This window comes from Phaethon aethereus, assembly GCF_964289735.1.
Source record: "Phaethon aethereus genome assembly, chromosome: 15".
In the NCBI taxonomy this organism is placed as follows: domain Eukaryota; kingdom Metazoa; phylum Chordata; class Aves; order Phaethontiformes; family Phaethontidae; genus Phaethon; species Phaethon aethereus.
Genome location: NC_138591.1, coordinates 10543549 through 10569377, shown reverse-complemented (window position 1 = coordinate 10569377; position 25829 = coordinate 10543549). Strand labels below are relative to the sequence as shown.

The 25829-nt window shown below is 42.0% G+C and overlaps 1 protein-coding gene across 1 annotated transcript; it reads right to left on the bottom strand.

Moving 5' to 3' along the window:
* Window positions 1-361: 361 nt before the first annotated feature.
* ABCC6 (ATP binding cassette subfamily C member 6) lies at window positions 362-25829 on the bottom strand (the record flags this gene model as incomplete). Its single annotated transcript, XM_082006775.1, has 31 exons — window positions 362-470; window positions 1003-1197; window positions 1668-1834; window positions 2080-2238; window positions 2767-2913; window positions 3611-3712; window positions 4313-4439; window positions 5124-5323; window positions 6035-6345; window positions 7409-7616; window positions 8699-8813; window positions 9344-9407; window positions 9909-10092; window positions 11571-11738; window positions 12148-12324; window positions 12801-12927; window positions 13614-13670; window positions 13957-14054; window positions 14791-14937; window positions 15552-15755; window positions 16260-16352; window positions 17901-18062; window positions 18507-18684; window positions 19567-19779; window positions 20369-20500; window positions 21293-21354; window positions 21919-22044; window positions 23132-23269; window positions 23909-24034; window positions 24363-24539; window positions 25776-25829. The coding sequence occupies 31 exons, from the start codon at window positions 25827-25829 to the stop codon at window positions 362-364; spliced, it is 4527 nt and encodes a 1508-aa protein (XP_081862901.1).

Sequence of the window (25829 nt, the reverse complement as noted above, 5' to 3'; positions counted from 1 at the left end):
TTGAAGTATGGCAGTATATTTGGGCTCCGTTTATAGTATAAATCAGAAATGCTGTGGTCTCTTTCTTTTGGCTTGTTTGCTTTTATACCATAAAAGCAACAAGGCGGTTAAGTTGTGACTGGCTCCTTTTCAACAAAAGAGTGAGGTTTTGGTGTCTGGAAATATAATGAAAATGGAATTGCTAAGTTTCCTACGGAAATAGCATGTGTTCCAAGTCATCCCTTTTAATTTACTCACTGTGGTTATAGCTCACACAAGATTTGGTTGAGTGTCAGGCATTTTAGAGTGAAACCAAGATAACTCAATTACGAGATCAATTATTCCTGATAGTGGTGGTATTGTGCTATACTTCATGAGTGAGTCATGCAAGGCCTGATTCTTCCATCAGTCTGTAGAACAGTCCCTTCTGAGCTATTAAGTGTTCCAGAGTATCAAATTCAGCTATCCGACCATTTTCCAAGACTAAAATCCTGTGAACATTAAAAGAGAAGCGTAAGCTTGGGGATACACCAGCAGCTGTAATAAACTTAGTTATTTCTACTTATTTCTAAAACAAATTTCAGTACTTGCTTGTTATTCAACCAAGCTTTCCAGCAGCTTTTCAGCTGGGAAACGGCTATAGGATAGAAGTAGGTTTCTGTTCAAGTACTGAGTGCTAAGAGTTTTGTGGCAACTGAGACTGGAGTAAGATTTATGAATGTGTATTTTCGCTTCATGATTTTAAGATGAAGCAAAGAGCTGTAGCCATGGCTTTGCTGTCAGTGGCGGGGGGAAAAGGGGTATGACACAGCATGAAATGCATCATGTGGGAATAAATGATCTTCGATTAACCTGTTGGTGCCTAGCTGATATAAGATAGCTCCTACAGTCTCTAAAAAGCAAAGCTTTGAGAGTCAAATAAGAAAAAGAAATGAAATTGCTGTTCACTAACACTGGTTTGTCTAGTTCATGCAGGTTGCCTGTGTCTTCCTTCCTCCTTAGGAAAGTGGCTGAAGATATTACCTGTCGCAGTCCATGACGGTGCTTATCCGGTGAGCTATTGTTAACACTGTGCTGTCTTTGAACTGAGCCCTCAGGGTGGACTGAATCTGAAGATCGGTTTCTAAATCTACTGCTGCTGTCGCCTCATCTAGAATGAGGATTTTGGCTTTCCGAAGAAGTGCTCTGGCCAGACAAACCAGCTGTTTCTGACCAGTGCTGCAAGTAAGAAGAGGGATGGTAAACTGAGAGCAGTAGTCACTTTCTCCTGGGGTCAGAATACGTGATTAATTTGAACATAGGAATGAAAAGGTGATAACTGTTCCCTTTCCCTGAAAGGGTGATTGAGGCTGGTGGCACTGCAGGTAACAGCATGAAACAACCTAAGGGAATGAAGGGAGTGTATTACTGTAGCATGGAGGAGATGAGCACTTGGAACAGGATTCCAGTGTGTTAAGTACTGCACAAACACAAGCCACCACAATGACTAAGTTTCAAAGGTCTTCCACTTGGTGTCTTATGATTTGATTTCACGCTGCCAAACAGGACAATAATGCAGCAATTTGCTGTCTGGGCACTATTAATTTTTTTTTTTTTAAATGAATTAGATTCCTTGTCCCACTAGCTCTATGGTCTCCTAGCCCACGGACTGGCACTGCCCTGCCACTGTCTCTCTGCAGGTAAGGTACCTTAGGTTTTCCCCTTGGTCAGTGCATTTATATTCCAACTGATCTGGCAAATCTGCAACAAAGTTCTTGAGCTGAGTCAGTTCCAAAGCTGTCCAGATGTCTGCATCAGTGTATCGGTTTAATGGGTCGAGATTCATTCTTAGAGAGCCAGAAAACAAAACTGGATCCTGAGCACAGAGACAGTACAAACAACCCCTGAAATTAATTATAAAAATGAGCTCTCCGTTTTTCCCCCGGGTGTAAATCTGTGACTAATATTATATTGAATGGGAGACTAGCATGGCATAGAGGTAGTAACCTCTAATCCAACTTTGAAATCTCTGGATGTCTCCTCTCACAGAATCTTTATGAACCCTTCCCAGGTGTTAAGACTTAAAACACTGCGGAAGCATTTTGGAAATTAATTTCTTACCTGGGGAACAACAGTTATCTTGGTTCTGAGGTCATGGAGACCTAGTTGAGCAATATCTAGTCCATCAATTAGGATTGCTCCTTCTGCAGCTTCCACTAATCGCAGCAATCCCACAGCAAGAGTAGATTTCCCAGCTCCTGTTCTTCCAGTTATGCCAATCTGTAAAGCGCAATGGAAAGCTTTTGGTTTTGATGTTGATCATTCTCCACAGTTGGACAGACCTGTCATGTAGTTCCTCTTGGTGTTTTGAAGAGACACAGCTTTGCATGGATCAAGTCTTCAGGCCTGTTCAAGATTCGTGTAGCCTAGCAATAAATTCTTAAAGGGAATAATTTATAATTTGCAATTATTTTGTATGGGAAGAATAGCTACAAGACCTAGCAGCTAGAGTAGGGTCTTGTTGTGGCACTAGGTTTAGAAAGTGAAATTTCTTTGCTGTAACTGCTAACCTGTGAAATGAAATTTCACCCAGAAGAATGTCTATTGTATGCAGCAATCCTGGAAACACTACTTTGTACTAGAAGAGGTGTGCAGTGTGATAGAAAAGGGCTCCTAACTTACTGCAGCTTTCACGTGTACAAGTTACTGTATCTCGGTGCAGGGCAGGGACTGTATCTGCCCAGATCTCATCACTGCAAAACACTGTTCATGCTTTGCAGCTTTTCTGAAATGAGTGGCTTTGCTTACCTTCTCTTGCCCATTGATGGTTAGATTGACATGCTTCAGTGCTAACTCCAGATTTGGCCTGTATCGCAAACTATAGTTTCTAAATTCAATTCTTCCTTCAGTGAGACAAACTTGACCCTGGAGTTTGCTGTTCAGAGTCCAGGGTGCCTAAAGAGATGGAAACAAACAGCAATGTATAAAGCTGACTTAAATTACCAAATCAAGAGGCCATACTGAAATAGGAAGCTTATGAAGAATCTGTGCCAAATTCCCCTGGTCTGTTTACTGTTTCCAAAAGAGAAATAGGCCTCTAGCTATCATATTGCAAATGTTGCCTTTTTACTTTGTGCAAAGATGCCAATCATCTTAACTGGAAATGGGGATAAACATTTATTTGTGTGGCAGAGTTCTGACATTGAGTGGTTCAATAAGAAAGATTTGCATGCCCCTGTAAACAGGACTGTGAAAGTCTCCCTTAGTAGGATCTCAGGTCAACATATGGAGAAATAATTTTAATGATTACAAAACAAAAGTGATCGCACTGGAGACTTTTAGTGGCTAAAAGGCTATCTAGCAGCCATCAGTTATCAGAGAGTTGCATCTGAATTCGCACAATAAATACATACTCCAAATATGGGCAGAAAATATGGCTCATTCCATGAGTGTTACCAAGTGAAGCTATTTTAATGACAATCTAATGCTTAACTCTCTTACAACGATGATCAGAGGTTATAAAACAAGCCTAGTCACTTGGATAAAAAACAAACGCTGCAGTTCTTTTAAAGGAAACATAACTGGCCTTTTAGATGGGGAAAATTAGGGGGGTTGTCCAGGTGCAACAGAAGGTCAGTAGTTGGTTAGCTACCTCCTTAGGAGTCCTCAAGTATTCTCTCACTCTCTCCACAGAAACAATGTTGTTCTCTACTTCTGTCCAGGAGCGCACCATCCAGTTCAGAACACCAGTTATCTGACAGAAAGAAACAAAAGCATTTGGGGAGATAAAATAAGTCTTGAGGTAAGCTTGCAAGGTACCTGGTGCTTGGTGTTTAAGACCTCCTCATCAGCTAATTACTTGAGAAATGATCCCTTAAATGGCTAAAAAATAACCATGGATCCTTGTGAAAATTTGTAAAGAGCCTAGCCAGCTCCCCTCATAGCTTCTTCTCAGCAAGTTTATAGAGAATGAAGTGCTACTGAGTTGAGTGCTAAGAGATAGTATGACTGTTTCTTAGGTTGTTGTGTAACTAGTCTACAAGCAGATAAGACAGCCACTGAAGACTATGCTTCAGTTGCCCAAAGCAACTGAACAATGACTTAAGTATGAGTTCACATGCAGGAGGACAAAGATAGCTGGTGCATATGTTTATCAGGTTCATTCTCTCTAAGTGGCCATGTGCTCCAGATGCTCTGGGTTTCAGCAATGACAGCAGGGTTTGGTAGGAGAAGGCATCTAGAAAGCCACAGAAATAGTTCATAATTTCTTAGAAATTAAAATGGTAGCAGATATTAAAAAGCAAGTTGCTTTTTGATGAAAGGCAAGCATGGTATTACTTCAATGCTGAGTTACCTGAAGAGCATATGAAATGGAGAAGCCAGCAGTTCCTGGGCTAAGATGTGTTCTGCCCATTGCTGCAAATAGTGCTGCAAACAACACAATGCCATTGCCTAGAAACTCCAGGTTTGTAGCAAGCCACCTGCAAGAGGAGGAGAGTACAGGGCTGTTGCTGGGTGCCCTCTTCCTTTCTCTCAACAGTATCTCTGACTTTGGAAAACACTTGTGGGGCTGCTGGGGTACAGGGTGCTCAACAAAGCTGTTGTCAGGCCCTGGTTACTCCTATGCAGCCACCTTGTAGCTTGTTAATGGCTCCAGTCTGTCCAAACTGGTTGGCTTATGGTCTCTGTTAGAATGTTCTCCAAGGCCTGTTGGATGACAGCAGCCAGCGCACAGCTTCTTGGATGAGTTGGTGTAACATCTCTCATTCTTTCTGGTACTCCTCACCTGTTTCATGACTGGTGGCTGATGGCTCTATTGTCTGATGGGTTCTTGCATATACCACAGGCCTCATCCACTCTGGCACATGATGATGGGCCTCACCAGGCATGTACTACAGCTTCTTGCATTTTGGACACCAAGTGATACCTCCCGCTGTATGTCAGCACATGCATGTGCCTAGCCCCACAACAGAGATGGGGGCATATTGGTTGTGTGAGAGGCACGTTGCCAGAGAAGGGCACAGTGCAGGTGATAATGAAAGAGGCTACCCTGCCCCCAAAACACTGTGTGCCACTGTCTCATCTGTGTACCTCCACCCAAGCCATCTCCACTCACCAAGGCCATGGGAATAAACTATCATTTTCTTTACACTGCAGATTTGTACCTGTCAGCAACTGCTCCAGGGAAGCATATTCGCTGATTCTCATCCACTAGAAAATTGTTCTTCAAAATAAACCTCCACTGGTCCTTGTAAGCACGGATGATGCTGCTCCCTTGGAAAGTTTCTGAAATGTGGGAGTAGATTGGTGACCTGCTGGCAGCCTCTATGCGTCTCAGCTGGCAGGAGGTGATGACATAGAAATGCTGGTACAAGGGGAAATGGAAGGGGAACCGATTAGAAGGTTTATACCTCCATGGAGGTGCTCCACAGAAAACTTGGGAAGAGCTCAACAAGTGCAATAGTATGTACTATCCTAGTGTTATAAAACCTAATGTGCGGGTAGGAGATGTCCTTAAAAGGTGAGGTAATGTTTCTGCCTGTGCTGTGTCCTATCTTCACTGAGAATAACCCCATGGCTAGTTAATGAAAAGATGTCAGGGTACTCTGAACTTGCAAAGCATCTAAACTCACACCTCCTGTAGACCAGCCCTTTGCTTGATGGAGAAGAGGCGTACTTGTAGCCTTACTTGCCCTTCCTCGTGTTCAGTCTTAGCTGGCAAAGTGTGTGAGGTTTCAGAGCCCAATGGGAGAGCTGCATGGCATACATGGATATATTAAAAAGCACTGTAGGAATTCTGAAGGAAAGGAAAAATGCTTTTGATCTTAATATGATTGCATTTACACTAATGAAGACAAGGTGGGATTTGATCTGGACATCAGAAATGCACAAGCCTCTTTGTGAGGTCTCTGGGGTGATGGGAAGAGCCACTAATATTACTCTTGTTCAGATGCAATTCAAGATGATGAAACTAGCTTCTGAGTGTCTCCACTCCGAAGAAATGGAAGGAGACTTTCTGTAGGGGCATGGCCATGCTGCTTCAGCCTCTCCTGTCTATGTGTCTCTGAGCTCTTACCTGGAATGCAGCATAAAGAACAGTCAAGGGCACTATGGCCATTGCTGCCCTTGGTGTAGCCACTATAATCACGAGGTAGATCTCCAGCAAGTTGAACAAGAATCCCAGCAAAGACTTCAGCTTGTCAGGGATGACAGAATCAATAGCATCCATTTCTCTGGAGAAGCGGTTCAGCAAGCTTCCAATGGGTGTTTGCTCAAAGAAGACCATTGGGGATCTTGCAACATTCCTCAGCAACTGCAGAAACAGCTTGTGTGATGCTAACACGCCACCCAGAAGGACTGCTGCTGTGGAGGCAAATCTGCCAAGGGCTGTAATAAAAAAAAATTATTAGTAGGTCTGAACAAAACCTTGGAGTTCACCTTTGCGCAATCATGATTTTCACTTCATACTGTAAATGCTGTACTAGTGAAAGGAGCTCACTTTCCCTTTGGTAGCAATTAAGCCAAGCCTCAGAGCTGCAGGACTGCCCTTTCTGTAGGGTAGTTACAGAGGGGCGCAAGACCCTCTAAGCAAGTTTGCTGGGCCGCACGGATACAGCAACTTAAACACGCAGGATAAATTCTTTATTCTTCACAAAATGAGCTTGACTGGAAGTCTTAGGTTTCCTGCCTACAGATTCACTGTTAGCACAGAAGGGTACCCAACCCTTCCCACTCTTTTCAACTTGTTCAAAACTTTCTCAATCTTTTGTCACTTGGGATGAGATTTCTTCCAAATTTGATTTCTGTCCTAAAACAAGTGATTTATTTATTTGTTTTCTAAAGAGTGACCGAAAGAATTGTGGCTATTTTTAAAGAGAAAGATTTAAAGAAATGTAGAAGTCCACAAGTTCCTCTTTTTCCCTCTCTCTACACTCAGAAGACCTAAACCAAGATTTAATTCAGCATGGAGAAGACCTACCGCTTGCACTTTGATATGATTAATTTATATTGGAGGAATGGAAAGGGATATAAGAGGAAGAAAGATACACTGAAGATGTTGAATAAAAGGAGGCGGGACAGAAAAATAATGATGTTGTAGTTCTTCCATTGCTGATGTTTTTTAGGGGCTGAGGTCATTTAGTTCCAGCAGGAAATATAGAGGAAGACACTATTCATCATGGTCTGCTGAAGGGCACTGGAGAACACTTCTAGCATACCATGAAGTAGAATTTCAGGCAGTAACACTGGAAATATTGTTCAGATCTCTTAAAAATCCTCTCTGCGTCAAAGCCTGTAGTTTTAGGTTCTATGCCAAACCTTTTGGGCTGGTGCCAAAAGCCTAGGAGGCTAAGAGCCCATGGGTATGCACTTATTTATATTCTGAGAAAACATCCTGGATATGGGAAAGGGAGATGGAAATAGAGAGCAGAATTAGGTAAGTTAAACAAACCTTGAATGACTCCTAGTGCACCAAAGACTCCGATTCTCAGCTCTGTGTGCTGTTGTGTCCCATTGTGAACAGGGTCATCTGTCCACATGCTGAGCCAGTAACCACGAGAAAATGACACGGCTTGCTGACATGTGAACAACAGAATGATGTACACACACAGTGGTAAACCTATTGCCTTCAGGTAGGCTGCATAAATCGAAGTATTGACCTAGAGTGAAACAATTGGGGGAAGATAGGAGGGGATGTTGGGAGGATCAAGCTTGTTAGCAAGGAAAAGCAGCTCCTGAACAGGAATGATTTATTATAGCATACCTACTTGGTTATATGTCATGGGCCATAGCAACCATGTTAATTCTTATTTTGTTTTCCTCATGGATGACTAATGAAGCCACATTTAAATAAATCCATGGTGTTAATGAGTAATTATTATCAACTGATGAATATTACTGCAATAGACTCGTGTTACTACTGGAATGCAAGTAAGGCTTTCCTTATGGTTTTCATTTGTTGTCAGTGTGAGTGAGAACTATCGTGTATCCCGCTGATGGCTTGTGTGAACAACTGTGGGTCAGCAGAGGTGAGGAGAATCCCAGTCTGGCCAATGCTGTGCTACCCTAGGGGAAGAGCAGCCCCTCTTTGGCGGTGTCAGACTTCTCAGTACCAGTGTGTAGCCTCTGGTATTTGTTTCCTCCCCACATTTTACTGCTTCTACAGTGTGCCCTGAATACACACCTCATCCATACTGGACTCATCCTAGCTGGAATCCCATGTCTGCTGCTTTCCTTTCACAGTACCCTCCTTGCCTCAGCTTTTTGAGGTGCTTCCCTTGGGCCAGATGAGAACAGTGATATGTCTCTTTGCCCCTTCCCACCAGGCTCAAAAGTTTGTGGATAGACTCAAGATTACAAGTCCCTTGTAATCTGTCATCTTCTGTCCCTTACCACCACCTCACCCTGGTTGCCTCAGTGCTTTCCTCCTTCAGGTCAACTCTTGAATCAGGATCTCTCTTCTCAAGTGATCATAATTCCTCTGCAATGTGCCTGCATTATTCCTATTTTGGAGCCAGTACTTAGATCGGGGCACCCAGGGAGGTAGAGTTTGCATAGAAGGTACTGTGTAAAATAATGCTTAAATGACTTTCAATTATAGGGCAAACTTGTACAGCTCAGATGACTTCCCTGGAGTTGCACTGGTTTAACTTGGGCACTGAGCTGACCTGCCTGCCGTGAGTGGGTCCATGATAAACCCATGGTATGTGTCTTTGCCTTTACAGGAAGGTGCTGTGCTTACCCTGCCATGCTGAGTTTTCTCTCCCTTGGTTAATTTTCCTTTGGTGGCTGCAGCAGTGGTACAGTCTTGACTTACAGGAATGGTTTCCCTTCCCAGAGCACAGACTGAATTGTCGCTTCATAAAGAAAACAAAAATCCTTTCAATTTTTAGACAAAGCAATGAGTATTTTAAAGCTGGATCTCTTTACCCTATATATACTCCTATATATAGTATATATACTCCTATATTCATGCCTGCTTTGAGGGCTGAAGTTTTTGGGATCCTCCAGAGTGACCCAGACCATTGTCCATATTTATTACAGGGACTGGGCTCTGTCAAGCTATTAACAAACAGAGGCTTTAAGCATTCACTAACTGTGGCTGGTCTGAAAGGAGTCAGACCTTCAAGCACCACTGGGAAGTTTACAGCAACCAAACGTGAGCTCTGGAACAAATTCTGGCTCCTCGTGAAATATGGAGAAAATGTTAGTCAACCTCCACATTCAAGAGCAGTTTCTTACCTATTCTTGAGTTTTGTTTGTTTGCTCTTATTATTAATTTACAGATCAATCCCAAACCTGCATCATACTCACTAAGAGCCTCCACATAGGCTTGTGTGGGCTTTTGGAGCAAGTTCTTCAGTGTCTGAGACAGCTTTAAGCTTACCTAAAGAGCTTCTCCTGTGATGGACCATATCTAGCGGTGATGGTGCCTTTGGTGTCTCCTATAGCTGTGAAATAAATGTTGTTTGGGTTTTTTTTTCTAAATGCTTTAGAATACTGTTTTGTCCTGTATAGCCTTTGAGAGACTGGTAATACGGAGGAAAAATTCATTACAAAGAATTGTTTCTAAGGGTAGAAGTACCAAGGTGAGGCTTTTGAAGCACATACAGTGGGTAATTTGTTTACTGCATGATTGTTGTCTACTAAGATGGAACTGTTTATTCAAGAACCAATTCTGAGATAATGAGTCAGCTAATTTGACAGGCATATTTTTCCCCACACAAAGCGACAGCTTACTGTGACTGGATCTCGGCTTTAAATGTCCATAATAAAACAAACGTAAGACTGGCTTTTCCAGTTTTATTCCCTTTTTCCCTCTTCCCAACTGTGAACAGCAGCAGACCTCCCTTCTTTCCCCCTTTCCCCCAGTTCTTTTATGTTAAGTGTCATATTAAGGAAACAATTGACTGATAGCCCTAGGAAGAATGATTCCAACTCATTTGGGTTACCTGGGAAACCAGTGTCTGCCTTCTCTTCTGCAGTAATGCGTGAATGAAGAAATTCTGCAAAGGCCCCATTTCTCTGTACAAGTTCTTGGTAGGAACCAATTTCTGAGATCGTTCCGTCCACCAGAAAAACAATGTTGTCCACTTGAGGCAAAATGTTGATTGTGTGAGTTGCCAGCACACGAGTCTGCTTGAATAGAGAGGGAACAGTTAGAATTGTTCTGATGTTTCCGGGCTCACTTGAGCTGTTGCAGTCTGCTGTCTTCTGAAGACAGACAGGTAGTCAGTGTGAGCTGTGATTTTTACTAACCTGGAGATATTTTTGTTATTTATTCCTATCGCTTCTGACTGTCTCTTTGATGAAGTTTATCTTTGTAGGACAGCTTTGTGCCCATTGTGAAAGAGCAGAATTCGGGAGTGGAGGGCTGAATCAGCTTGCTTTGTGTCACACACAGCATAAAAGTGTGAGGATGGGAACTGAAGCCTGAAGTTCCAGGCCAGCACCCTGTGTGTAAGAGGACCCTTTGCTTGGCTCACTGACCAGTTCCATGTTGTTGATTCCTCTCAGGCTCTTAAGTAGAATGATGTTAATTGAAAAGTATGTCACACTTACTGTCACTGATATCGATATTTTAGACTCAAATTTGTGTCTGAAAACTTCATCAACCCAAATGGAGTTAAGAGTGCAGCCCCTTTTCATTTAAATTTCGGAGCATATTTGCACAGATAGTTACATGTAGGAAAGGACATAAGAAAAGTAATTTTTTCCCTAGATAACAAATTGGCATGTTTTATAGTTCTAATATACAATCAAGCTCTTTGAGTACTGCTTAAGTCTGATACCTGTTTTCTTTGCCAGCCTTTCTGTTTCAATACAATAATTATATTCTGATACTTGCAAGCAATGTGCACATTAAGAGAAAGATATTTGTAATCAGACATGTCTGTTTTAATTGGACTTTCTAATGAAAGAAATTACCTATTTTCCTTCTACAACGTGAAATTGAATCAAGGTTTGTAGGCAACTTATACTGTGAAATACAGAGAGCTGCCCTAGCATCCCTTCTCATGTAACCACATTTATTATCCAGATTGCTTGACAGCAGAGAAATACCAAGGAATAACAAAATGCAACCAATGCAAAAAAAGAACAGAAGAGAAGTGTTTAAGATGGATTTGAAGACTGAAATTTAAGTGATGAACATTTGGGTGATGAGGACTATAATGGCACCACTGAATTATTCAAAACTGATAGAATTAGACATTGGGCAGCTCTTCCTAACTACACTAGAAGTAAATTTCAAAAAGGGAGAAGGATAATGTCAACAGAAGACCCAAGAACTATAAACTTGCTGTAGAAGTAAGGCTGGAAGTAGGCATGTGGTTTGGCATGAGGATAAAGACAGTCTTTCAGGAGAGCGTAACTTATCAGTCTTCCTCCTCCTAGGTGAGATTCATTGCAGGACTTCCACATGCTGTGTGGACTGCAGAGGTTACCCATTCCACTTCCACTGTTGTTAACAGTAGTACACCTGCTGTCACTAGCAAAAAAAGAACTTGGGAGCCTTTGATAAAGTGAGTAACTCACCCTACTGGAAACGTTTCGGGGGCCCTGATAATTAGGTACACTTTGCAATCTTTTACAGTTCAGGATTTATAACACACCTTGTCCTTCAGTAAGCTGTTGGGTCCAAGGACATGTTCAAAAATGTGCTGTCCAACATGGGCATCAACAGCTGAGAGGGGGTCATCTAGAAGGTAAATCGAAGCCTTCTGGTACACAGCACGAGCAAGGTTCACTCTTTGCTTCTGCCCTCCAGATATATTTATTCCCTGTAAAAATGTATTGACACTGTTTATTTCAAAGCTACAGCATATTTGCCAACTCTTGGCTTTGAGGTTTTAGAACTTCCTTATTTTTAAATCAGAGCATCTCCCTCCCTTCCTCCCTCCAAAGAGGGCTCTTGAGATGCAGATGCGGATTCTCTTGAGCAACTCCACTCTCCTATAAAAAAGGACCCAAGAATGACCTGGGTTTGTTGATTTTTTTTTTTTTTGTCTTGGGCATCTTAACTGTCAGGATGTGGTCTTCAGATCCTACTAAATCATGGCCTAACTTTTCAGAAATTATTGAGAACCTGCCTCCTGCAAGTTTAGTCCTTTTGTAGCTGTTTTAAGCAGGACACCCAAAGTTGTAGCTACTCATGGAAAAGTTGGACAAAATATAAACCTAAGCCAGTACCTTCTCTCCTATTTCGCTCTTCTGCCCTGCAGGGAAGGTCTTCAAATCAGGTTGCAGTGCACAAGCATCTATCACTCTATTGAACCATGTTTCATCCATCTCTTTCCCAAAGAGAATATTATCTTCCACTGAGGCATTTTGTATCCAAGCTTGCTGGGGAACATAAGCTGCAGTACCCTAGAAAAATGGAAGTGGAAGAACATTAACTATCTTTTTCATAAGCTCAACTTGACACTGTGGGCACAGGTTTTTGAAGAAAAACTCTCCCCATTAGCTTTACAGAAATCTGGAATGATCTTTGCCATTGGCAGGTCTCAGAGGGCTTTGCAAAATAGTGAGTCTGCACTTTCGCTATCTCATAGAAGAGGAAACTGAGGTGCAAGTACGTGTCGCACCTTATCAGAATGCCACTTCCGCTCACTGTCAGAGTAGGAAATGTAACTGGATCTTTGAAGTCCTGTTCCCATTCCCAAGGGCCAGGCTCATCCAGAGGTCTTAAGCACCTTCAGATAATTAAATGCAGGCTGCTACATACAGCTTTTGTTAAAATTCAACAGTAGATGGGTTTTCACTAAGTACCTGATGCCTTGGTTAATACCTTACTGTTCCTGAAGACAGCCTAATTAGAAGAAAACGCTCAGGGGAAAATCTACCTTCATTGTCACACAGCCATCCGTCCTCTCCAGCTCACCAAGTAACGCTGACAGCAAGGAGGACTTTCCAGCACCCACCTGGCCAACTACAGCAAGCAAGGAGCCTTGGGGCACAGTAAGATCTATCCTATAGAGAAAAGATTAGTCTCTTATCACCTTTTAAATACACTTTCTGAAAACAAAATGACCAAAATTCTTGCTATTGTTTTGTAGCAATAAAAACTAAACCCCCTAATTTCATACTTGAGGCCTCAGTTGCACAGGGTTACTCTTCCTGTCATGCTGACTTTTTGCAGCAGAACAGGAGCCATCCCTTCAAAGATGCCTCCAAACAGAAAGTCTTCATCCCCATCTGAGTTTCAAATCCAGATCCAAGACCCAGGTCCCCACTCTGGAGATAGCCTAGCCCAAAGCACTGGATATAAAACATTCCTGAGCATCAGTACTTTTCAATACTGTTTATTCCCTAAAACTGCAATGCCTTTTAAAATAAGCATGTAGTGATATCATGTATAATATCTGCATACCATCAATTCTACTTTTTAGACTTAAATTACTGTAATTTCATATTTGTGCAAGAAAACTCTATATATTAAGCAACATCCAGATACAGGCACCTTCCCATTTATGTGGTCTCAGGCATAAAGGCAAAATTACATTTTTTCTGACTTTACAATTTTCAGAATTCAACATCAAAGCAAACTCAAAAGCCTGTAGATATGCCATACTGGTTTCACTTAGGCCCTGAGGAATTAGTTCATTCAGCACCCACCCTGTCCTACAGAGCTGAGATAACTAAGGGTAAGTCTGTACCTTCTAAGACAAGAAGTTTCTTTGCTCCAGCAAAAAGTCCCATTTCTTATGGTGATACTTGCCTGTACTGAAATATGAGGAGAAATAGAACATTGTAAATTCAACGGTAGGTATAGAAACATCCCTGTTTATGTGACAGTGTGTATTTATATTACATAAAATAAACACTAAGTATGAAAAGGGGTTAATTACCAGATTAGATCTCATGTTTAGAAATAAATAGACCTGAGAGAGAGAGTGACAGTGAAGCAGCAGACATTTTTATCTTGACTATAGTAGGCACCCTAAGAGTGGAAGCTGAACAATGGGAGCTACTCCTCTTAGAAGACAATAATGCTAACACAAAAGCTTACCACAGTCAGAAGTGTTTCTGCTTGAGCTCTCAGGATTCAGTTCTTCTAGACTCAGAAAAGCTGCTAAGCGGTTTAAAGAAACTTTGGCCTGAAATGAAGAAACACACAAAAGAGTAAGATTTAAAATAGAAAGGCAGCTAAAACCCAAAGTGAAGACTCAACTTGATGACCCACTTAGACTGCTGACTAAGTGCTATGTTGCAGATGCTGTAGGCTTAGACGGACAAATGCAACTCTTCCTTATGTTAACTGCCTTTATTTCCACTTAGCTTAGCAAAAACTCTATATTCCCTGTATTTTCTCTTCTGTTCACACACTGAAATTGGTGCTTTTTTTCTCCAATTCATCATGAAGTCTTTCCAGTGATTGCTTCTGTACATGAAGAGTTGTGACAGTCATCTTAAGGTGCAAGAGAGAAGTGCAGTTTCCCAGTTTCTTACTGGACAATGACTTGCTTTTCTCTGGCCTGGGCTAGCAGCGTTTCCATTGATCTCCCATGGAGATCTTGCTCCATCTGTTCTGATTTCTGTGATTAAAAACAGAACTGGAAGCACCTCTGAGATCTAATGGTACTTGTGATTCGCCTTGAAAGACTTACGAGTTGTTCTTGGTGACTGTTTTGTCAATACGTGGAGCCTTTCTGAAAAACAGTACTACAAAGTACCCTTAGGTGCAAGTCCTTGCACGTCACTGCTTCACCACAGCAACTGTATAGCTAGCCCTGATGTTCAAAGCCCGAAGAAATCCCTACCTTTACCTGTTAATGGTGGTATGTAAAAAAAACACTTATGGCCAAAGAAAAAGGATCCTAGCCTGCAATTAACCTGGACAGCAGCGTTTATGGAGAATGGCAGGAAAGAGTGCGCAGTGTTGAGAATGTTGATCAGTGTTAAAGCTACAAAGGCCTTCTGAGCATCCAGGACATGTGTGTTATCCACCAGGGTGTAGACAGCAAACATGACAAATGCAATCTGAAAGGGAGCAAAGGAAAAACAAACCATTTGCTTCAGACAGGGAGAAGAATGGTTCAAGGGTGACAGGCCCCTTCCTAAAGACTCTAGAACCTATTTAGTCAAATCCAGGCTATCACCTATATACATGGTACCCATCCCGCAAATATCATAGGCAAGGTCTTGTGAGTTAATGACAAAACCAAGTCTGATCATTTGGCATTTGTTCTGCTTTAAGGAATTTTTGTTGCTGCAATCACAGCAAGGTGAAAGCAGAGCCGTTTCCCACTGAAAACATATGGCTGAGCTGCAACAGCAAGTGTGAAAGTGGCTTGTGCAGCTACTGACTGTGCCATGAACGCTGTCTTGCTGGACATCTCCAGGTGGTTCTTGCAAAGCAGGCTCAGTCTGCCTAGAGCACATTGCCAGACTAGGCAACTTGTCCATGGAATTGTTACGACAGCATAAGTGTCTGTGTGGGTGATTCCACTGGGGCTCAGCAACTCCTGTGAGACCCCCAACTGCTCTGGGCAGATGTTCTCTTTAGCTGTCCCACAGGAAAAATCTGTCCAGACAGAAGTACAAGGAGAATTGGAAGTAATAGCATATTTTATGTAGGAAGGTGAACCACTCACCAGGAAAGCTGATGAATGGAAAGAAGCCAGAGATGCTGAGAAGAGAATCTGAGATCTTTTTAGGGCCTGAAGTTCTTGCTTCCGGGTACCAAGCACTTTCTCCATGAAGGTTTTCTCCCAGCCATACAGTTTGATTACTTTAATGTCACTGAGAATGGCATTAGTGAGTTTGGCCCGCTCATCTTTATGTTTCATCTGGGCCTCCTGTAATAAATCATTGAATGTTCAGTTATTCTGAAGAAACACCTTATTCTTGCCTCTGAATTCTGAATAAATTTCCCTGCAGTTGAGCTGTGTATACTGCTTTGCTTATGAATCTTCCAGGCTGGGTAATACTTCGTTTTTCATCTTCACAGTGTTATTTTTACTGGCAATACATAAAAAACACAAAGGTGGGCAAACAAGGTAAAAAACTGAACATGCAAGAGGTTACTCTGAACTTGAAGCAGCTTTGCAGGCTTCAGATCCTATGTTCCTTCAGACAGTCATGGTCAGCATGAATAATCAACATTAAGCCATCACTTGACTACCTTTTTTTTTCCTTTTTTCTTTTTTTTTTTCAACATGTCTACTGTAATTATCAGTAGCCTTCAGTTCCATCTGATGCTTTCCTGGAAGAGCATGGCAGCCTTTAACTTAGGTTTGAAAGCAGTATCCTAGCATAATTCAAGTCAGTAAACCACTTCATTTATATGAAGCAAAATGTACCTGAAACTGACTCCTCTTCTTGGTGATCACAAAATTCAGAGGCAAAAGAAAAAGGAATACAGCAACTGAAGTCAAGGCAGACGGCCCAAGAAGCTGCCAAGAGAGAAAATGAAAGAGGAAGAACTTCTAGTGATTACTAGAAATGACTGTTTCCCATTCTGCTTGCTCACTTTCCCTCTATTTGAATTTTTGCTGGACATTCCTCGTGGTTAAGGCTTTAATCTTGTCTTTGCCTTTCCTGGGAATTGTGCTCCCTAAGCACTGTGGATTGTTAACTCTCCAGGCAGGGTAACTCCTGTCATCATGCTCTGCTGAATTTATTTGCTTCCCTTTTAGGAACTAGACTAGTGCTGAAAGTGATCCAGAAGCATGCTGGCAATTCAAGTAATTTCTGTCTGCCCATCTGTTCTTGGATGCGTTAAGGAGGACATCTTGTGGCTGGCGTAAGTAAGTGACCCAAAACAAAACCAGGTTTTGTTTAAAAAAACAAACCCAAACCCTCAAAAAACTAAATAACCCAGCTTGTCTGAATTTACATCAACTAGTGAGATGAAATGGTAGCATTATACTGTGCCACATACTCTCGGGACAGCTCCTGGATACCAAGGTTCATGATGACTTGTGTATCAAAATAGAGAGCTTGTTTCTCATGGTTTAGTTACATCTCTCTACAGACAGCTTACATTTGCTAGAGGGGCGAGTGCTGCTATACACAGAGAAAAGTATTCTTTACACAAATGGTCTGTGAACACTAGCAAAGTGTTAATTATGCTCTGACTACATGCAACCATGTTCAGCTTTTCAATGTCACTAGAAAAGGGATGATGATTTTTCAACAGTCTATACCATGGCTATTAATTTTCTAAGATCATAGTGTCCTGCCAGGCACAAGGCACAGTTCATTCTGGTTAGCAAAGGAAGGTCTCAAAGGCCTCTGGAAAGCTCCTGGGAATCAACTGTCTCTATAATACTCATACTTCCATTTGGTGTGCTGCCAAAAACAGGGACTAAAATACAGGGTTTTATCCTGCTGAGAAAATACCATACATCGAATTGAGGGGGGGAAAGGATCTTTTAGATTATCATCCTTTATTTCTAATTCAGGTTTTGCTCTCTTCTTGCTAAGCTCCTTGATACATACAATATTCTCTGTATCCAGTACTCTTTTTGAATGTCATATAACTTCAAACTGTTTCACTGATCTTGTGGTGATCAGGCTTCAGGATGAAGTACGTCAAGTTGGTATTTCAGATCATTCCCCTTTATGTTCTGTAACCATGCTGAGGAGCTGGAACTGGACTCTCAGCCTGCACTGGGCCACCACATTTTGGTTGAAAAGAGAGGAGACGGGAAAATCTGAGGTAAAAGTTTCAAGTCAGCTCAGAATAACCATACTCACAGTCTTTCCTACAAGAGGCTGAATGCTGAATCCACAGGTGAGAAAATGAATTAAAGGAATTCTATACCAATAAAAATGTCTTCTAAAAAGAAAAGTGAATCCACCATGCTACAGAGCTAAGAAAAACAGTGCAATTTCATGTTATTCAGACCAGCAAAGCTCTAAGCAGAATTTTGAAAACTCCTTTTCCTTTTGATTCGTAGAATAGAAAGGGGCTGGTAGGTACTATCATCATATTTTACCTGCCACAAGAAGACAAAGCAGATGATAATCCGAATAGGAGCAAGCCAGGTCCCATTAAAATAGATTATCAGATCCATTAGCTTTTGGACATCAACAGATACCAGATTAACAATTTCACCTACTGTTGCTGCTTTCCTTGATGCATTTGACATAACTAGGATCTAGACAGGGTAGAGCAGAAAAGAAGGGTGTCATCGAACAACAGCTTTGGTCCAAAAATGGAACAGCTTTCTTGTATAAAGAAAGGAAAAAAAGAGGTGGAGGAAAATGTCAAATCCTAGGTACTGAAGACACGCTTTTGCATGGGATATGTGACTTCACTTTAAGAAGAATAATTTACTCCTTTCCCCAACCATAATCTACAGCGTAAGAAAGCTTATGTTGTTTTTTCCTCTCCTTTTCTTGGCTTTTCCTTCAGAGGTAAGAGCTGAAGAACAAGCACTAAAATACCTCCCACATACTGTTCAGAAATTAATATAGCACAGAATTACATCCTAAGAGTAGTTTCTAATAACAGCAACCCTGATATTAAGGACAGTGTACCAACAGTGTCATGCCTACTAATGTAGGGGTAGAAAAAAATGAGACTGCAAAAGTAGACTCACCTTCCTGTACACAAGCCCTGTTACTGCAGTTTTCAGTCTCAACCCCAGAACAAGGCACATGTACATATATCGTTGTTCAAACAGAGTCTGGAGACAAGCCAAAAGGAACATAGTGAAAGCATAGAAATAACCATGCCAGGTAGGTGCTTCTTGATCTTCAATAAACTTCAGGAAAAGGCTGCAAGACAGGAGCAAAAAGTTGATGAATCAATGTAGAACTGATTAAATATCAGACACACAAAAATGCAGAAATACCAGGGATTTTTTCTGTATTCTCTCTGGCTGATGTTTGTCAGTAAAATAGCAGAAGAACTGGAAAAAATGCTAAGTATCCTATGTCTTATAATATCCTGATTTTTGGCATTTAGCCACTCTTGGTTTTGAAGCAATTTCTGATCTCAGCATCATCTCAGGGGACATCTCAGTTTCAGCGTTAAGGATGACTCCTGAATTTCTTGAATTTGTCAGAAATATGCAAATTGGGAGCCATAAGCTAAGGAAGTCATTGACATTTCCAGAACTTCTCTTAATGACTTAAGAAGTGATGTTGCTCTTGAAAATATACTGTAATGCAGGTTTGTGTTGTACCAGCACAATCCACAAAGCAGCATGTCAGCTGACTAAAGAAACTATTTAAGATGTGTAGGATGCACAGATGTGCTCTCTATAATTACCCAAGGAACACAGAGCCTTAACACTACAGCAAGCGGCTGACAGCCTGTGCAGATGATGTGATATCTAGAACCATCAAATAACTCACTCCTGTTCCAGCGAAGTTGTCAAAAGGCTCAGTGCAGCCTGTCTTTTCCACAGTTAGAATACAGCAGTGGAGAAAGTGTGCACGGTTTTAGACAGGGTTTTGTTTGGGGTTTTTTCCCCACTGAGTTGACTGTGGGCTTAGCACAAATGATAATCCAGCTCTTTTCATCAGCAGTAGATTTCAAAAGATAAGTGCTTGTGTGTCCACCTCTGTGAGTGCTGGCATGCACGTCTCTGTGTGAGCTCATGCACACAGCAGTCTCGTACATGTGATAGAAATACATTATAAATGTGCACATACCTCAGTAACTTTGGGATGGAGAACATGAAGACATCACAGATAACTAAGCAGACACTGCTGAGAAGGAAGTAGGTTCCAAACATGCTCCAAAACACTTTCAGTAAGGGTCTGCTCTGACTGTGCTGTGATTGCAGTAGAACCTCTGTCTCTTCAGCTTCTGCTATGCCAGTTTCATTCTGCTGACCCTTTTTAAATGTAGCAGACTCTATTTTTCTAACGAAAGAAATGACAAGAAAGCTAGCCACAATCGGAGAAAGCTTGGGAATCTTGTGCTTTCAAAAAATCATTAATATCTCATACAGGGCCTCATGCCATGTCCAGTATAAACGCTCATCTACAAATGATCCCTCTCACAAAAAACTTAGTTCTGTGCTTCCAGGAATGGAATTATGTTCTCCAGCAGATTTCAATGCTTGAAATCAGATTTTGCACAAAAGGAGCTCACTCACTGAGTGCTCACCCACCAAAGAGTAAACACCCTCAAGTTTTCATAGCAGCATGTAACCGGGATCATTTTATGGACTCTATCTTTTTCTTCTTGTTTAATGGACAAATAATGCAGTGGGATTGAATCTTTCAATCATTCCCTTGTCCAGATAGGAAGCACCTAGCAGAGCTTACATTTGGAGCCTGAATATGTGCTGAAGCAGTCTGTCTAGCCCTCTGTGGGGAATGGAGGGCATTAAAGCCTGTTCTGACATGCCACACCAGCACCTGTGAGTGCATTTGCTTATATCATCTAGAGGCAAGAGAGAAAATGCCCAGCTGAGTGGATGACACACTCTCTAGATCAAGTACTCACTGTTGGGTTCTGCTATGACACTTCTTCCACTGTCTTTCAGCCCAGGCAACAATTTCTTCAGAGGAGTCGTCTTTCCTCACTGGCCACAAGTCATCCACCCCCAAGGACTGCTGGTGGCCTTTCCAGAGAAGCCTGGAGAATACACAGACTTCTGTAATGTAAGCACGGAAGGGTTTATTGTGCGTGTAGTATTTTCAAAACACATGGGCTTTAGGTTAGTGCACCACAGTGAGCACATAGGGACTTACATAAAACAGTACTCGGGACTGTCCCGGAACAAATATGAATGTTCAGGAACAGCTGTTTTGCTTCAAATCCCTGTGCTATCTTCTGTCAACATAACGAGGATTTGCAAGTAAGGCCTAATTTCTAGTTCATACTGAGAATTGAGTCTTGGGCAGTGAGGGACAAAGTTAAGTTTAATTTATTCTGTGGCTCAGTGAAACACAGATGAGGCCTTATCATAGCGGACATTAGGTCTAAGGACTGTAATCATCTTCCTTCTCAATGCTCAGCAGCAGGCTGGGCCAGTGTCCTCATTCACTATTTCCCCTTTGCCTAGCATTTGTTACAGGAAGGTCTGGCAGGTAGATCGGGCTGTGGTTGGTGTACAGTGATCTTTTGCAATTGCTGAGGTCTGTTTCAAGATTGGGAGGGCACTGGAAGGGTAGTTGGAAGAGGGGAGAGAATGCTCTAGAATCATAACTTTGTGTTTTGAACTACTTTGAGAAAAGTAAGTTAACTTTTTCTAATTTGATCTTGTGAGAACATCTCCAGTCCCCAGAGAAAGAATTTAAATCCTCACTGTATAAGCTAACTCGGGGGGCTTAGATATTTTCTGCTGTCTGTCATCTATACCCTCTCTTATGCTACTACTTTTTTCTGATATTCTAACAAAACCACATCTTTTTCTGTATTTCTTACCCAGAGAACCACCAGTATGTGATTTTGGAAAGAAAAGAGCTGCTGGCTTCTGGACACTGATTCTGATGGGAGGAAAAACATGGGTGATATTTATATATAGAAAAGGGCATGATTAATATAATTCCCTTCTGTGCTTCCCCAGGAAAAGCAATCAAAAAGTTACCCCCTTCCCTCCCCATCACTGACCCTGACAGTGTAAACGTATCATGGAGGATCAGTGGGTTGGGGAGACTTTGGAGAATTAGACTTTGAGTAATGTCTCAGAGGAACAAAGAGTATCATTCTTCATACCCAAAGACATTTATTTTCTGAAACACAGGTCTGCCATACTCGTACCTTGGATAGCGTACTGCTGCACAGGAGAGCGCAGGGAAGCAATATTAGCCCTATCTACTGGTTTCAGTGAAAATAAACATGAGTATGGATAGAAGAGGTTTTTAGTTTTTCAAAACGTACATAGAGAGACAGAGTACTGTTACCACAAAGTTCTCTGGTTACCTTTTAAAGCTGTCAGCCTTTATACATCTTACATCTCCCAGATACTTATGTTCCTATGTATCCCCATAAATTTAAATTCCTGTTTGAGCAATGAAACAATGCATTATGAAAAGCTACGTTATACTTACAGGATTGTTGACAGCTTTAGAGAAGAAGGGAGGGTGATCCACTAAGCAGAATAACACAAGTTCTCCTAGCACGAGGCTAGCATAAAGGTAAGTTGTAACGTGGCGGAAATGGTCTTCCCGGAAGCCCTAAGAAACAGAATACTGTTGAGAATGAGGTAAGAACTTTCATGTGAAATCACATGAAATCAGTGGGGAAAGATGGCTTCTCATGTTCTACTAGCCATAAGCTCCCAGTTTTGGTTTGAAGCATGAGGTGCATTTATTTAAACTGTAGTTATGTAGACCTACTTAAATAGATAACTCCTGAAACTGGAGTATCAGAAAATGCTAAATAATGCACACACTTGTTATTTACAGTGATGGTTTTATTGTGAGGTTTCATAGCACTCTAGGCAAATCAGACATCCCCACTGCGTCATTATTCAGGGAGCTTAGGGTGCTCTGAGGGATGGAAGTTCCTTGTTCACCTAGTGACATGAGCTGTTGATAAAATAAAGTAGCTGCGAGGTTTTATTACAAATGGTATATCTAAGGGGCTCCATGAAAGGCTCTTTAATTAATTTTGTGAATGAGAAAGAGAAAAACCAAGGAAAAAGTCTGAGTATTTTTGGAACTGTATTTTGGTGGCAAGAAGTGGCAAAGTGTTATTTCTACAAGAGGCCTAGTGCCTGAGTATCATTCAACACAGCAGGAACAAGCAAGTTCCCAAGTGTCTTTTGTATAGTGACTGCCTGTTTCTCCCCCATTACTTAAACACACAGATTACACAAATGTTTGTTTATTCCTTTTGTGATGAAAAGGTACAACTGTTTGCCTGAGGAAAATGGCCACTGACAATGTCTCTCATGTGTAAACCCAGCCAGCACTCCTCCACAAATAAACATTCATCACAAATACCCAAATAATAAAAATGTGTAATATATAAACAAATTTATGCTGATACAAAATCTGGTTTAAGGCCAGTTTTTAGTGACAGTGTTTATGTTCAGTTTGCTTATGTTCATATATAAAGTCTGCCCAGCTCTCAGAAAATCACACTGTCTACATTGAAGGCGATAACATGGACAGAGATGAAAAGTGTCATCAGTCATTTTTCTCAGCATGTATCTTGAGAGGAATTTGGTTCTCCACCTCACAATCAATGAGGCAAAAAGAGCCCTATTGTTTAGTCACTTCATACCCCTGCACATTAAAGATACGTGATTTCACTTACTCTTTCCAGGGCATGTTGGACTTTGGAACTGAACATCACAACTGCAGCCAGGAATGAGAGCAGCCAGTAAATCAACAGGATGCCTGAAGACTGGATGCCCATCATTCTTTCCGCCTGGGTAAGGAACATGGCCAGGATCTGTGAGGAAGTACAAATTTGTTCAGATAAATAGCTGGTAATGGAATGCCAAACATTATCATCAAATTAATGGATACAATAGAGAAAAATCAGTTCATTTCTTGCCCAAACACTTCAGGATGTTCAGAGCTGCAGTATTGTTGCCAAGAGGCAAAAACTGAAAAGCATTATGTGCAATTTTGCACTAAAGAATGTCTCTCCAGAAAGGGCAAGTAATAAAACTACAAGTGGGCCGACAGGCTGGGATGATCAAGGCTATGAAGATGCAATTACAGAAGGGAAGGATAGGCATTTAGATTGAACGGAAGTCCCATTTCATTCTAAACCATATTAAATCACATAGCGTGGTTATAAGAAAATAGATCTTGTCTTGTTGTTGTGAGACCTCTTTCTAAACACTACTGCTACCTCGGCTCTTGCAAGGTGTACTCTGCCCACAGAGCTCTCTACTGTAGCTGTAGACCCAATGGTCTGCCCCAGCTCCAAACCCCTGCTGCGTCACACAGCAGAAACTCACAAAGCCCGTGTCTAGCCTCCTACTCCCCATCAGCTGTCTCTCTGCTCAAAGATACCAAGAAACATGGGAAATACAAGAGGGCTAAGCTGGGCTACACGCAGACAAAACAAAGGAATAGTTACCATTGTGATTCCCACCACAGCAGGGCTAATGAAGAATGCTGGAGCCCGTGGGATTCCTTGGCTTATTTCCCAGAGTACAAAGAAGATGTTAGAAAAACACAGTATTATCAGGATGAATCCAAGGACCTGGGGCAGAGACAGCAAACACACACGTTGGAATGGACTGAAATCGTGATGGGACGATCTACTGAACTGAATGCTCCAAGCAGCCTGGGTGGTAAGACTGGAAAGGTTGACGGGCAGGTTTGGGATAGAGATCATTATGGAAAGTAGCAGGGAAGCGAATGGAAGTACAGGGGAGAAGTTTTTCCTAAACTTTACTTGATTTATACTGACCTGACTTTACCTGAGTCAGTAAATGCCAAAGCAAACACAAAGATGGATCATCAGAAAAGGGTTAATGATTTAGAACAATTAAGTTGTGCATCAAAGTTGTGATAATGTCCATCCTTACCATTTTGGTTTTGAAGATGTGGGACATCCTGATATAGCCTTTGTTTTTGTGTCGAAGGTACAAGTAGTAGAAAGGAAAACAGATCCAAAGATAGGCACAGGGGATCCAAGCAATGACTGTACTCTCAAAACACCAGGTAAATCTCAGGGTGTTTGTGTACCATGTCTGGTTCCAGTCCTGTCACAGAATCGACATAGAAGTGAAACGGTAAAGCTAATGTGTGCAGAATTTCACCAGCTAATGCAAGTCACTAATGCTACAACGAGATCTACTATAATGTCAGAGGAATTTGATTTAGGGTTTCAAATGTAACAAACATTTGGCAATGGGGAGCTGCTGGAGAATAGTAAGGTGTCACAGGTGAGGGAAGGAGGGAGGATTCAGCAGTAGCATTTTGGAGGTAATGGAAGTAGAAAGGGAGAGGGGGGAAAAGGTTGGAAAAGTGAAAGATACCAAAGAAAGGACATCATGTACCACAACTAAAGAGGGGAAAAAAAGAGAGGAAAATTAAGTTATTGAATGTGGAATGAGAAAAAGTAATTTGGGAATGAAAAAGATTATCTGCATTTGGGAACCATCAGAATAGTCAGTAGGGAATGACTGGTGAAATGCAGGTTAGGAGGAAAGAAGTGTCCTAGTGCATAAACTGCATCACAACTGCATTTCCTCAGCTGTATTTATAATCCATTTGTAATTTTTTTGACTGAACAAATAGTTGGATCTCATCTACTAACATAGTAATACTAAAAATACAGCAAACTAGATGAACAGGCGAGGGTATTTTTTCTTCAGCGGCTTGTGGAGGTGGTTCGAGTCCTCTACATGGAGGATATGAGGCAACGCAAGACCAGGGGAAAGAAATCGCCTGATAAAAAGAGGAAGCAGATAAGGGCTCACGAATTATTATGGGACCTTACCAACCTTGAGGATGGAAATCTACGCAAATCTGGACTGAAGAACTCAGAGCCCTTTTAAAGGTATTTCTGTAGTGGGTCATTCAGCAGCTACTGTCTTCAGAAAGTAAAGGGACTAATTTCATTACCCATCCAGCAGTGCAGCCCGCCTGCACGCTCCCATGCCACTCCCATCGAATTTACTGTAGCTTAATAAAGACTCGGGCTGTTCTCAATACTTGCGTGAAAACTTGTCGCTGGGAGGCAAAGTCCGTAACGCCAGCAGCAGCCAGCGCCAGCCAGCTTACTACGCTGGCAACTGCTGCCCGGCTGGTGGGTCCGTGGGTACTGGGGCCCTCCGCCTCCACGCAGGAGGAACCCGCGCAGCTCCCGGGCCGGGGCTGGCCGCCGCCACAGCTGGCTCCCGCGGCTGCTGGGCCCAGGCCGGGCTCTGACAGGGCCCCTGAGGGGGCGGCCCGGCACCGGGAAGGTGCCGCGGCGCGCGCGCTCGCTCACTCACCCGGAGCCCGGCGGGGTCTTCCCGGGAGCCGCACAGCGCGGCGCCCGCCGCCAT